Raw genomic sequence first — 13,362 nt, forward strand, 5'->3', positions numbered from 1 at the left:
GACATAAAATCAGCCTCAGCAAATTTAAGAAGATTGAAATCATACCAAGCATATTCTCTGATCACAAGGCTTTGAAATTGGACATCAACTGCAAAAAAAAGCAGGAAAAAACACAAATACATGGAGATTAAACAACATACTTTTAAAGAACGACTGGGTCAAAGAAGAAATTAGAGGAGAGATCAAAAGATACATAGAAACAAATGACAATGAAAATGCATCCTACCAAAATTTTTGAGATGCAGCGAAAGCAGTTTTAAGATGGAAATTTATATCATTACAGGCTTATCTCAAGAAACAAGAAAAATCCCAAATAAATAACCTCATGTTACACCTTAAAGAACTAGAAAAAAGAAGAACAAGTGAAACCCAAGGTCAGCAGAAGAAAGGAAATAACAAAAATTAGAGCAGAACTAAATGAAATAGAGAACAAAAAGACAATAGAAAAAATTAATATGACAAAGAGCTGGTTCTTTGAAAAGATTAACAAAATTGACAAACCCTTGGCTAGACTTACTAAGATAAAAAGAGAGAAGACACTGATTAACAAAATCAGAAATGAAAAAGGGGAAGTTATCACAGACACCACAGGAATACAAAGGATCATCCAAGAATACTATGAAGGACTATATGCCACCAAATTCAATAACCTAGAAGAAATGGACAAGTTCTTAGAAACATATAGCCTTTCACGACTGAACCATGAAGAACTGGAAAATCTAAACAGACCGATCACCAGTAACAAAATTGAATCAGTCATCCAAAACCTTCCCAAAAGCAAAAGTCCGGGACCAGATGGCTTCACTAGTGAATTCTACCAAACCTTCAAAGAGGATCTAATACCAATCCTGCTCAAACTCTTCCAAAAAAATTGAAGAAGAGACAGTACTCCCTAACTCATTTTATGAAGCCAACATTACCCTGATACCAAAACCTGATAAGGACAACACAAAAAAAGAAAATTACAGACCAATATCTCTGATGAATACAGATGCAAAAATCCTAAACAAAATTCTAGCAAATCGAATACAACAATGCATTAAAAAGATTATTCATCACAACCAAGTGGGGTTCATCCCCAGGGCACAAGGATAGTACAACATCTGCAAATCCATCAATGTGATACATCACATAAACAAAATAAAGGACAAAAATCATATGATTATATCAATTGATTCAGAAAAAGCATTTGACAAGATACAACATCCATTTATGATTAAAACACTTAATAAAATAGGTATAGAAGGAAAATACCTTAACATAATAAAGGCCATATATGACAAGCCCTCAGCTAATCTCATAATTAATGGTGAAAAACTGAAGCCCTTTGCTCTACATTCAGGAACAGGCCAGGGATGTCCCCTATCACCTCTGCTTTTCAACATAGTGTTGGAAGTCCTCGCCAGAGCAATCAGGCAAGAGAAAGAAATAAAAGGCATCCAAATTGGGAATGAAGAAGTTAAATTATCAATCTTTGCAGATGACATGATGCTATATATAGAAAACCCTAAAGACTCCACCAAAAAGCTATTAGAAACAATCAACGAATACAGTAAAGTTGCTGGCTACAAAATCAGCATACAAAAGTCCATTGCACTCCTATATACTAGCAATGAAATCTCAGAAAAAGAAATACGAAAAACAATTCCTTTTGCAATTGCAGCAACAAGAATAAAATACCTAGGAATAAACTTAACCAAGGATGTGAAGGACCTATATGCTGAAAACTATAAGACATTTTTGAAAGAAATTGAAGAAGACACAAAGAAATGGAAAGATGTTCTGTGCTCATGGATTGGAAGAATCAACATAGTTTAAATGTCCATATTACCCAAAGCAATATACAGATTTAATGCAATCCCCATCAAAATCTCAATGGTATTTTTTAAAGAAATAGAACAAAAAATCATCAGATTTGTTTGGAACCACAAAAGACCCCGAATAGCCAAAACAATCTTAAGGAAAAGGAACAATAATGGAGGTATCACACTCCCTGACTTTAGCTTGTACTACAGGGCCACAATAGTCAAAACAGCATGGTATTGGCTGAAAAACAGACACATAGACCAATGGAATAGAATTGAGAACCCAGAAATAAAACCACATAAATATGGACAAATAATTTTTGACAAAGAAGCTAAAAACATACAATGGAGGAAAGACACCCTCTTCAATAAATGGTGCTGGGAGAATTGGATAGCCACGTGCAAAAGAACGAAACTGGACTGCTATCTGTCACTATGTACCAAAATTCATTCAAAATGCATCAAAGACTTAAGCATAAGACCTGACACAATAAACTGCATAGAAGAAAACATAGGTACTAAACTTATGGACCTTGGGTTCAAAGAGCATTTTATGAATTTGACTCCAAAGGCAATGGAAGTAAAAGCTAAAATAAACGAATGGGACTATATGAAACTTAAAAGCTTCTGCACAGCAAAAAGAAACCATCGACAAAATAAAGAGGCAACCTACTGAATGGGAGAAGATTTTTGCAAACAGTGCCTCCGATAAGGGGCTAATATCCAAAATATACAAGGAACTCATGCAACTCAACAACAAAAAAACAAACAACCCAATTGAAAAATGGGCAGAGGACCTGAAGAGACATTTCTCCAAAGAGGACATACAAATGACAAATAGACATATGAAAAAATGTTCAATATCACTAATCATCAGAGAAATGCAAATAAAAACCACAATGAGATATCACCTCACCCCAGTCAGAATGGCTATCATCAACAAGACAAATAGTAACAAGTGTTGGAGAGGCTGTGGAGAAAAAGGAACCCTCATACACTGTTGGTGGGAATGCAGACTGGTGCAGCCGCTATGGAAGGCAGTGTGGAGGTTCCTCAAAAAATTACGAATAGAATAGCCATATGACCCAGCAATCCCTCTCCTGGGTATCTACCCAAAAAATATGAAAACATTTAGAGATAAAGACACGTGTGCTCCAATGTTCATTGCAGCTTTGTTTACGGTGGCCAAGACATGGAAACAACCGAAATATCCTTCGATAGATGAATGGATAAAGAAGTTGTGGTATATATACACAATGGAATACTATTCGGCAGTAAGAAAAGATGATATAGGACAATTTGTGACAACATGGATGGATCTTGAGAGTGTAATGCTGAGCGAAATAAATCAGACAGAAAAAGCAGAGAACCATGTGATTTCACTGATATGTGGTATGTAAACCAAAAACAACAAAAGAACAAGACAAACAAATGAGAAACAAAAACTCATAGACACAGTCAATAGTTTAGTGGTTACCAGAGAGAGGGTAAGGGGGGTGGGGGGTGGGAGATGAGGGTAAGGGGGACCAAATATATGGTGATGAAAGGAGAACTGACTCTGGGTGGTGAACACACAATGGGATTTATAGATGATGTAATACAGAATTGTACACCTGAAATCTATGTAATTTCACTAACAATTGTCACCCCAATAAATTCCAAAAAAAAAGAAAGAAAGAAAACAGAAAAAAGAATAAGCTTGTGGGAAGTGTGCTCAGGCTACTTGTGTGCCAAAGAAAGCTGCCAGCTTTTCTGCATCCTGGTGGTTCCAACAACACAGGGCTCTGAGGCCTGGACCAAGGGCGAGTACAGACCGATAAGTGATTTTAAGGCCACTCGTTAAATGGGTTGGGTGGAGGAGAGAAATCTGTAAATGTAACGTAGAGCTGCCTATTTTTAAACTTTTGGGTTTGTTTTTTTTTTGGGGGGGGCAATGTAAAGTGTGCAAATTAGAAGATAACAGAAGGAATTATCAAGGTCACTCATTCAACACAAATCCTGTGCCAATACGTTGCTCTTATGACTTTCTGCATGTCTCAAGATTAAACCAATTTGAATCCCATTTTGTACTTTGTGTTTAAAGCTATCACTCAAGTATTAACTTACTGAGATATTAATTTAGAGTGGAAAAAATAAAAACAATGATTATTTTTACTGAAAGTTACCAGTAGCTTTTTAAATGATCAAGTGGAAAAGATGGAAACAAGAAATCCGATTTAACAAAATTTACTCTCTCTTAAGTAAAAGCAGAATAAAACACATTCAACTAGTCAAACATCTGATAGGACCTAGAATACATTTTACTGAGCCAGAGAGCAATTGCTACATTCATCACAGCCAGAATCCTTAATATAATAGAAGGTGACTTATAGTTACAAGTTAGAAATATCTCGTGAAATAGGAACGATAAGGTCATTCGAGGGGAAATCAAAATGAACCAGTAGACCGACAATAGCTACTACACTTAACTTTCACTATATACCTACCAGGAGACCCCTGATGTTTGTCATTTAAATGAAGGACTCAATTGTATTTAATGTGGTTTATTTTCCAGCACTTTGCTTGATTTATCCTAGCCCATACAATCACAGCATGTGTCATACATTTTACAGAAAGTACTAATTCATTTACTGCTGAGAAAAAATTTCAATGCACAAGAGCCTGGAGCTGAAGAGGCTAATCAGTTTTATAAATCAAAATAATACCTTGGAAAGCTGAGTAGCATGTGCCTCCACAGCTGAACTGTGTCAGGTCCTGCGTCAGGGGAGACAGAGCATCGCTGGCTGGCCGGTTAGGTCCTTCGTCTGACTTTAGGCGAATCGCTTAAACTAGGATCTACAGTTCTTCATAATTTAGAGAAGCCAAGCATATACAAAATGGAGTGCTTGTCTCAAGAATGTGCCTCTTGTATTTAATCCACAAAATTATCCCATAGAGTCTTTCTTTCCTCTTTTAAGTGGATGCTGTTGGGACACATCAATATGATTTGTGGGTACCTGAAGCAGCAATTCAAGAAATGCCACAAAGTGCCCTGATTACCTATAGATATTTTTCTTGCCTCTGAAGTGTGGGAGATTATACTCACCAAAATGATACTTGCAAAAAGGATTGTCTGATAAATTAGACCCTTCTCTACTGCCCTGTTCTGTGGCCACCAAACCATCTGCCTGGGCCCTGGTTTTGTGCCCACATCACTCCAACTTTGGCATGAACTAATTGCATTGTTTCTCTCCTGATCACTACCCTGCCGAGGCAGTGGGTGCCTGCAGCCTGCCTTCAGGCACCAGTGGTTATGTGGGGTATGAGTATCCTAGGATGTCGAAAGCTATCAGACCAGTGTTCTGAGCACGATCCTGTTTCTAGAATATAGGGCTCCAGCCTCTGAGCCTGGTTTAAGGCAGACTCCATTCCCAAGAAGAGAATGGCAAGACAACTGGGTTGAATAAAGCCCTAAGTCCCAGACCTCTGGCCCATCAGCTCCAGAGGGATGCCCACTTTCCATAATACCACAGCGCCCTGTATGTGGCTTTTAGACTGAATTATTTATTTTATTGGTTTTATGGATACATAATTGATATACGATGAATCTCACATTTTTAAACTTATAGACTTTGATAAATTTTGTCTGATATATCTATCTGTGAAACCATCACCATAATCAAGACCATAAACATGCATATTCATCACCTCCTGCCCCCTTAGCTCCACCTTCCTTCACAGGCAACCCCTGATCTGCTTTCTGTCACTGTAAATTAGTTTGCATTTTCTAGAATTCAATACAAGTGGAATTCTACAGTTGTATTCTTTTTTGTCTGGCCTCTTTCACTCAACATAATTATTTTGAGATGCATTCACATTGTAGAATAGTATTTATCAATAGTTCATTTCTTTTTATTTTAAGTAGCGTTCTGTCATATAGATGTACCACAATTTGTTTACACATCATTCACATGTTGACAAACATTGTTTGCAGTTCAGAACTATATCTGTGATTATTCATGAAAACTCTTTTTTATGGATATATGCTTTCCTCTCTTTTGGGTAAATACCTAGGAGTGGGATAGCTGTATATGATAGTATATATATACCATTTTAAGAAACTGCTGCTATTTTCCAAAGTGATTATATCATTTTCCATTCCTACCATCAGAAGATGAGTTGCAATTCCTTCACTTCCTTGCCAGCATTTGATATCATTAGTGTATCCATTCCTACGGCGACAGAAACAAATTACCATGAACGTGGTGACTTAAAACAACAGAAATGTATTCTCAAAGTTCTAGAGGCCAGAAGTCCAAAATCAGTATTACTGGGTTGAAGTCAAGGTATCAGGGGAGCCACACTCCTTCTGGAGGCTCCAAGGAGAATCTTTTCCTGCCTCTTCCAGCTTCTGGGGGTTGCTGGCATTCCTTGCTTTGTGGCTGCCTCACTCCAATCTCTGCTTCTGTGGTTACATTTCCTCCTCCTCTTCTGTCTGTGACATCTCCCTCTGCCTCTCTCTTATAAAAACACTTGCGATGGCATTTAGGGTCCACTTGGGTAATCTCCTCATCTCGAGATCCTTAACACGTCTCCAAAGACACACACACACACACACACACACACACACACACACACACACTTTTTTGCACCATGCAAGGTAACAGTCTCAGGCTCCCTAGACTAGGACATGGATATCTTTGGGCAGCGGGCAGTTTTCAGCCTACTACAGCCAGTCTTTTTCATTTTAGCACCCCTAACAGGTGTGTAGTAGTATACACCATGGTTTTGATTTATCTTTCCCTAATGGCTAATGATGTTGAGCATCTTTTCATGGGCTTATACATATCTGCCTATCTTCTTCGGTGAAGTATGTGTTCAAATCTTTGCCCGTTCTTTTAATTGGAGTGTTTATTTTCTTATTTTTGAGTTTTGAGAGTTCTTTATATATTCTGCACACAAGTTCTTTATCAGATATGTAGTTTATAGTATTTCTCCCAGGTTGTGGCTTGTTTTTCATTCTCTGAACAGTGCCTTCTTTGACAGCATTTCTTAATTTGTATCATGATTAATCCTTTTTAGACTTCGTAGACTGAGACCCTTAAGGGTGTGGACCGTGAATTATCCCTTCTATGTCCTCAGCTTCTAGTACAGTGCCTGATACATAGGAGATCCTCATTGAATGTTAATTTTTCTTCTCCTTCCTTCACTCTTCTTCCTTTTCATCCGATCACATTAAAAAGCAAAATTTCTCATATTATTAATGTAATTTCAGTGTGGTCTAACTAGTGTGTGGCTTATTTTATTTTTTTATTGCGATGTCATTCACAAACCATAACATTCACCCTTTTAAAGTGTCAGGTTCAGTGATTGTTAGTTTATTCATGAGATTGTGCAACCATCACTGCTAGTTAATTCCAGAACGTTTTCTCCATCCCCAAAATAAACCCTATACCCATTAGAAGTCATGCCGCATTCTCTTCTCCCCACCACAGTCCCTGGTAACCACTACTTTCTGTCTCTCTGGTGTTGCCTATTTTGGACTTTTCATAGAAACGAAGTCCCATGACCTGCAAACTGGAGGCCCAGGAAAGCCAGTAGTGTAATCCAGTCTGAATCCGAAGGCCTGAGAACTGGGGGAGTCCGTGGTGCATTCTCAGTCCACGGGCAGGAGATCAATGTTTTAGCTCATATACTCAGGCAGAAAAAAATTCTCCCTGCCTTTACCTTCTTCTTTTCAGGCTCTCAGTGAATCAGTTGATGCCCACCCATACTGGGGTGGATAATCTGCTTTACTCAGTCTACCAGTTCAAATGCCAATCTCACCTGGGAACACTCTTACAGACACATCCAGAAATAAGTGTTTAACCAAATAGCCAGGAAGCCCATGATCCAGTAAAACTGGCCCAAAATTAACCACCATAACGATCATCCATGTTGTATCAAGTATTAGTACTTCATTCCTTTTTATGATTAAATAATATTCTATTATATGAATATACCACATTTTGTTTATTCATTCATCAGTTGATGGATGTTCGGTTTGTTTCAACTTTTTGGCTACTATGTGTAATGATGCTATGAACATTCATGTAAAATTTTTGCTGTAACTTACATTTTTAATTCTTTGGGTGTATACCTGGAAGTGGAATTTGGTGTCATACAGTAATGCTATGTTAAACATTTTAAGAAACGTCCACCTGTTTTTCAAAGCAACTGTACCATTTTACATTACCATTAGCAATGTATGAGCGTTCCGATTTCCCCACATTATCTCCAACACTTACTATTACCTGTTTATTTTATTAGACCATCCTATTGGATATGAAATTGTTTTGATTTGAATTTTCCTAATAACTAATTATGCTAAGCATATTTTCATGTGCTTATTAGTCAATAGCTGATTTAAAGTCTTTGTCTAGTGATTTCAACATCTGGGCTTCCACAGGGACAGTTCCTGTTAACTTGTTTTTTGTGTGTTTTTTCTCTTTATGGGCCATACTTTTTTGTTTCTTTGTACATCTTGTAATTTTTGTTGAAAACTGGATATTTAAATAATAAATTGTGACAACTCTGATTATCAGATTTTCCCCCTTCCCAGGATTTGTTGTTGTTGCTGTTTGTTATGTTATGTTTATTGTTATTTTAGCAACTTTCCTGAATGATAAAGTCTGTTCTTTGTTGTGTGGCTGCTGAAGTCTCTCCTCAGCTTAGTGATCAGGTAACGATTGGGCAGAGATTTCCTTAAATGCCTGGAACTAATTAATTTCCTAGTCTTTGCCAGGGGACCTGTGTGTGTGTGTTGAGTCATGCCTTTAATACTCCATCAGGAAGTTAACAATTTTGCCTCAGCCTTCACTTTCTACTTGCACAGACCCTCAAGTTCATCCAGAGATGAGAGAGACCTTACCGCCTTCTCAGGTCTTTCCTCACCATGAACAAAGTCCTGGGCATACATAGCCTTAGGCATGCACTCGACCTTCAAAATTTCCCGGAAAATGTCAGAATTTTTTCAAAGGCACTATGGACATCTTATTCCCCATCTTTTCCCTTTAAGCTTTTTGGTTAGCCTATTGTTTATCCCAACTTTATCCCTCACCCAGGGCAGCCACAAAGTTAAACAATTGAAACTGATTATTTTGACAAACACCCCTGAGTAGATGAGCTCTACTCTGAGTCTTGTCAAATAAAGACAGCCTTGCAAGTGCGGTCTTCCAGGGAACCACCAGACAAGTCAAAAGATGGCAGTTCTCTGGGAATGAGGCTTTTAAAGAGGTCCAACTCCATTCTGCAACCTCCGATGGCTGCCAGGATGGCAGTTTCAACATGATTGCAATCTGTTGGTTTTCAAGGCTACCATGAGCTAGAGAGGGGGGATGGAAATAGGACAAGTTAAAATGCCACAAATCTCAATTTTTACTAAGATTCAGCCTTTTCTTGAATAAACTCTCCCCTCATTTTGCAAGGCTTTGGTTAATATCTAAATTCTGAAACAGTTGGCTCTGATGATTTTTGCCAGCTTTCTTATTGCTTTTATGACAATTTTTGTAGATCCTTACTCTGCCATTTTCTCTCACTCCTCTGTAGTTTATTTAAGGTGACATATTTTGCCACTCAGATGGTGCACCCAATTACCATATTTTTGCATGACTAACTCCTACTCTTCCTTAAGACTCAACTCAAGGCTCACTTCCTTAAGCAATGGAACACTTTCTACAAATTAAGCATGACACAGAACTGATTAAGTGAATCAAATGCTATCTCAGCTGCTCTTGTTCAATGAGTGAATAAGGAAAACTAGAGCCATGCCAGGTCAGCATTCACTTTTCCCAGTTACCCCCACTTCTTCCACACAGGAACCCTCCCTTGAAGCACTGCCTCTGAGAGCCTGAGGTTCTGCAGAGCATAGCATGAACGTCTAAGCTAGAAGAATACTTGGTGAAGAATTTTTTAAAAAGCAGATTCAAGCGGTAGGCAGTCAAGTAGACTGGATAGTATCTAGATCCCTTTTAACCAGAGATCATGTTTTCTTGAATGAAAAGGATGAACAATTACTATGATGATTCACTAACATGGTTGTAATGTTTTTTAGAAAATTACAGAAATATGCAAATTGAAATATAGAAATATGACCCCAAAGCAATAGTCCAGAGATGAGAGCTTGCGGGTTTTGGGTTTGGTTTTGGTTTTTAGTCCCATGAAGATTTGCAGCTTTCACCATTCTCTAATTCAAGAAAAGCATTCAACAACAGAAACTATTGCTTCCAGTAGCTAAGAAAAGACTCTAAAGGCAAAATTTCTTTCTCTTTAAATCTCTCATGAGCACATCTCTAATTTTATTTCTACTTTTGTAGCTCTCTTATCTCAAATTTGTTTTATCAAAATTGTCATTGAAATATTCTTGGGAGAGAAGAGGAACTGCAGTCATATGCCAGGGTGGGGTTTATCTGTCTGAACACAAACCAAATGCCTGCAGGTCTGTACCCTGGGAAGTCATGCTTTATCAGTGAGCTCTCCTTTGAACCTCACCTCACTTGGCTAGTCTGCCTCCTACCAGCTCTGCACCACCCACATCCACCCCACCCAGCTGAACCTCTTCTTTTGATTTACCTTTCCAGGTTTGGATTATTCCTAGTACTTATGTAATCCCTCAAATCTTAGACTTGGTCCACTGAAAACAGGACATGTTTAATTCAAAATTCAACACCTTTACCTCATTCGTTTTGCGAAAAAAATTATTCACTTTTTTTCTTATGGTAATGTTATTGATCTTGTTTTTAATTCATCTTTTTATTTTCCATTTTACCTTGCAGAATGTCTTGAACATAATAGGAACTCAACGAGTGTGTACTGAATGGATGGATTCCTTCCATGAAGAAGGGAGCTGAAAGAATGACTAATGAAGGTAATTAGCTAGATAATTAAAAAAGCATTTTTCTCTAATATTTGGAAATTTCATCAAGAGTTTTTGTTAATTATACAGATCATTACTTTAATATACCACATTGCTCTTACGCATGTATGGGACCCAATATTTATATACACATACAGCCTTACAAAAAGTAGATAATCCCAGTTGGATAAAAAAACCTTATGCGTAGAACTATGATCGGCATTATTTCTGGGAATGAGGAAAGGGAAGTGTTGGATCAGTGAGGTAACTGGACTTACACTTTTTACTGTACACTGGTTTAATTTTTATGAGAATGTATTGCTTTTCAATATTAATGTTTAAGATTCCGTAAACTAAGCAGAAAACTAAGCAGAGGTACTGTGGTCCAGAGCTTTTGAGATTGTATCCTTCGTGGACTCATAGTAGGGGATACAAAATCACATGCTGCAGGGCACAGGCAGCTGGCTAATGTAAGCAAGCGAATGGGACTGCAGATGCTCTGTGACAGAAAAAGTGCATGCTCTGTGTAAAGTCGCCAGGTGCTACCCAGTTATGGCCAATTGTTGCTACGCAGGAATATGGGTACCATGCTGTCAGATCACCCAATTTTCAAGGAAGTTGGAACTCTGGAGATTATGTAGTGAAATTTCCTGATTTTAAAGTGAAAGCAATCAATTTAAAAGTTTTGTAGTTTAAGATGCAAGCCAAACCAAGCACATCTATGGCCCAAATCTAACCTGAGCAGCACCAGTTTATAAACTCTGACTTAGACAGTAGTCTAGAATACTTTGCTTGTTTTTTAAAAACAGATAAAGATGTTTCAAGAAGTTTACTCATCACATGCCTGTTTTCCTGCTATCCAAAATATCAGTTAATATCCCGGAACCTACAAAGGGCTCTAGGTATTTCCATGATAACTAAGCAGTAGGATCCAGAAACTGTCCGTCCTCTGCAGACTTGTAAACTGATTCCCAATCAGGACAGTCTTCTGAGGCTAGTCACAGAGATAAGGTCTCGGGTGTGGTAGCAGTGTTTCCTGAGAAGGCTGTGAAGGCCAAGAGTTGAATGAGGTTAACAGAAAAGAATCAAATTGGTGGCGGAGAGCAGTCTTCAAATCCCACAGTTGTGGCCAATTAGATGATAAACTCCAAAATATCACGAAGGCTGAATTTAAGATTTGTCTAATGTGATGTGATGTTTGGGAATGAGCAGGGGTGAAGACAAATACAAAGCATTTATTCCTACTTAATGCATATAGAGAGAGATGGAGTCACTACCAACTTTAGGCCTTGTATTCCAGATTGAGCCATAAAAAAAGAATTCATCCAGAATAGCGCAATGGAGTCTTATTTTTCACTTAAATCATTTGTAACACCATTCAGTAAAGACCACCAAGATAGTGCAGTTACCAGATAAGTGAATTCTGGTAAGCCACTTGCTCAACTAAGTTATCATGCAAGTATTTTCCCCTTACCTGTGATATCTGCCATGCCACTTACTAGCACTCACTATTGAAAACTTAGCTGAAGAATAAGAAATAAATGAAGATTAACCAACAAAAGCCCTCAAAGCATCCAAAGTCACCCCACAAGGCCATGCGATAAGGATCGCAAGGCTGATGACAGGGGCACCACTCCCCCACACAGCACGTGTTGACCTACTGGACACACAACGCTAAGTAAATGGGCTCGCTGGTTCTTCATTAAAGTAATTGGGAAGCAGCAAATAAACACAACGCAGGCTTACTAGGCACTCCATAAGGTTATCAAGTGATAAATGTGAGTACTAGAAACGAAACACAGCTAAAATTATCAGCCAGCTGCATGACAGGGAGCGAGGACACATACCCGGAAGAGTTGACACAAGACTTCAAAGAAGATCGTGGCCTGAAGATACTGGGAGTAGCAGGAAAGCTCTGGGGAGCATGACTCTGTACTGCTCAACGCAAAGCTGCAGCTCTTCCCTGGTCGAGGGGCCGCTGCAGATCCAGGATGCCTGGGTTCTATTGCTGTCAGTTGGCTGGGTGAACTTGGACACGTAGCTTAACCTCATTAATTTGGGTTTTCTTATCTAAAAAACCTATATGCCTCATAGGGTTGTGAGGGTTGAATGAGTTAACACTTGTAAAACAAATCTTAGAAGGGGGCCAGGTATATAAAACATGCTCAATAAGATTACCTATGGATGAGGATACTGTTATCATCATGAAAAAGAGCAGATTACGCTCAGAATAACCTAATTAATACATCAGGAAATAAACAACAAAGGTATGGAAGACCATCTTCCAAAATTATTGAAACAGTAAAATTGGTTTCGTAGAGAGCTAATTGTTTAACGATGTAGAAAATTCCTGTGTAAGACTGGATGGGTGAGATGTCAGTCAGCACAGTTAACAGTGCTCTAGGGTAGCAGACTGCCAGACGTGAATCTCAGCTCTGATTTCCTCGCTGTGTGGCCCTGGCAAGTCACTTACGTGTGCTTTAGTCTTCTCATTGCCCATCTATAAACTTAAGATGACAGCTGAGTTGTTATTAGAACGATATTGTGATTTCCATGGGCCCTACATTCATTTGCCTTCATGGGCCTCTTCTTCCACAAAATTATATTAAAAATTATATTTTATGACTGCACTAGTATGAAGACAAATATAATCCAGGCTGAATTTCTTTACACACACACACACAC

General features: G+C 38.3%; 1 protein-coding gene across 1 annotated transcript in view; it reads left to right on the forward strand.

Annotated features, from left to right (window-relative positions):
• APC (APC regulator of Wnt signaling pathway) overlaps positions 1-13,362 on the forward strand; it is a 286,846-nt gene that overhangs the window by 33,619 nt on the left and 239,865 nt on the right. The window contains exon 2 of the mRNA XM_074328601.2: positions 10,598-10,689. Within this exon, the coding sequence (XP_074184702.2) occupies positions 10,684-10,689 (6 nt within the window). The 5' untranslated portion in view covers positions 10,598-10,683. The remainder of the gene's footprint in view (positions 1-10,597; positions 10,690-13,362) is intronic.

This window comes from Rhinolophus sinicus, chromosome 3 (genome assembly GCF_057876585.1).
Source record: "Rhinolophus sinicus isolate RSI-liver-muscle chromosome 3, RSI-T2T, whole genome shotgun sequence".
Lineage (NCBI taxonomy): Eukaryota > Metazoa > Chordata > Mammalia > Chiroptera > Rhinolophidae > Rhinolophus > Rhinolophus sinicus.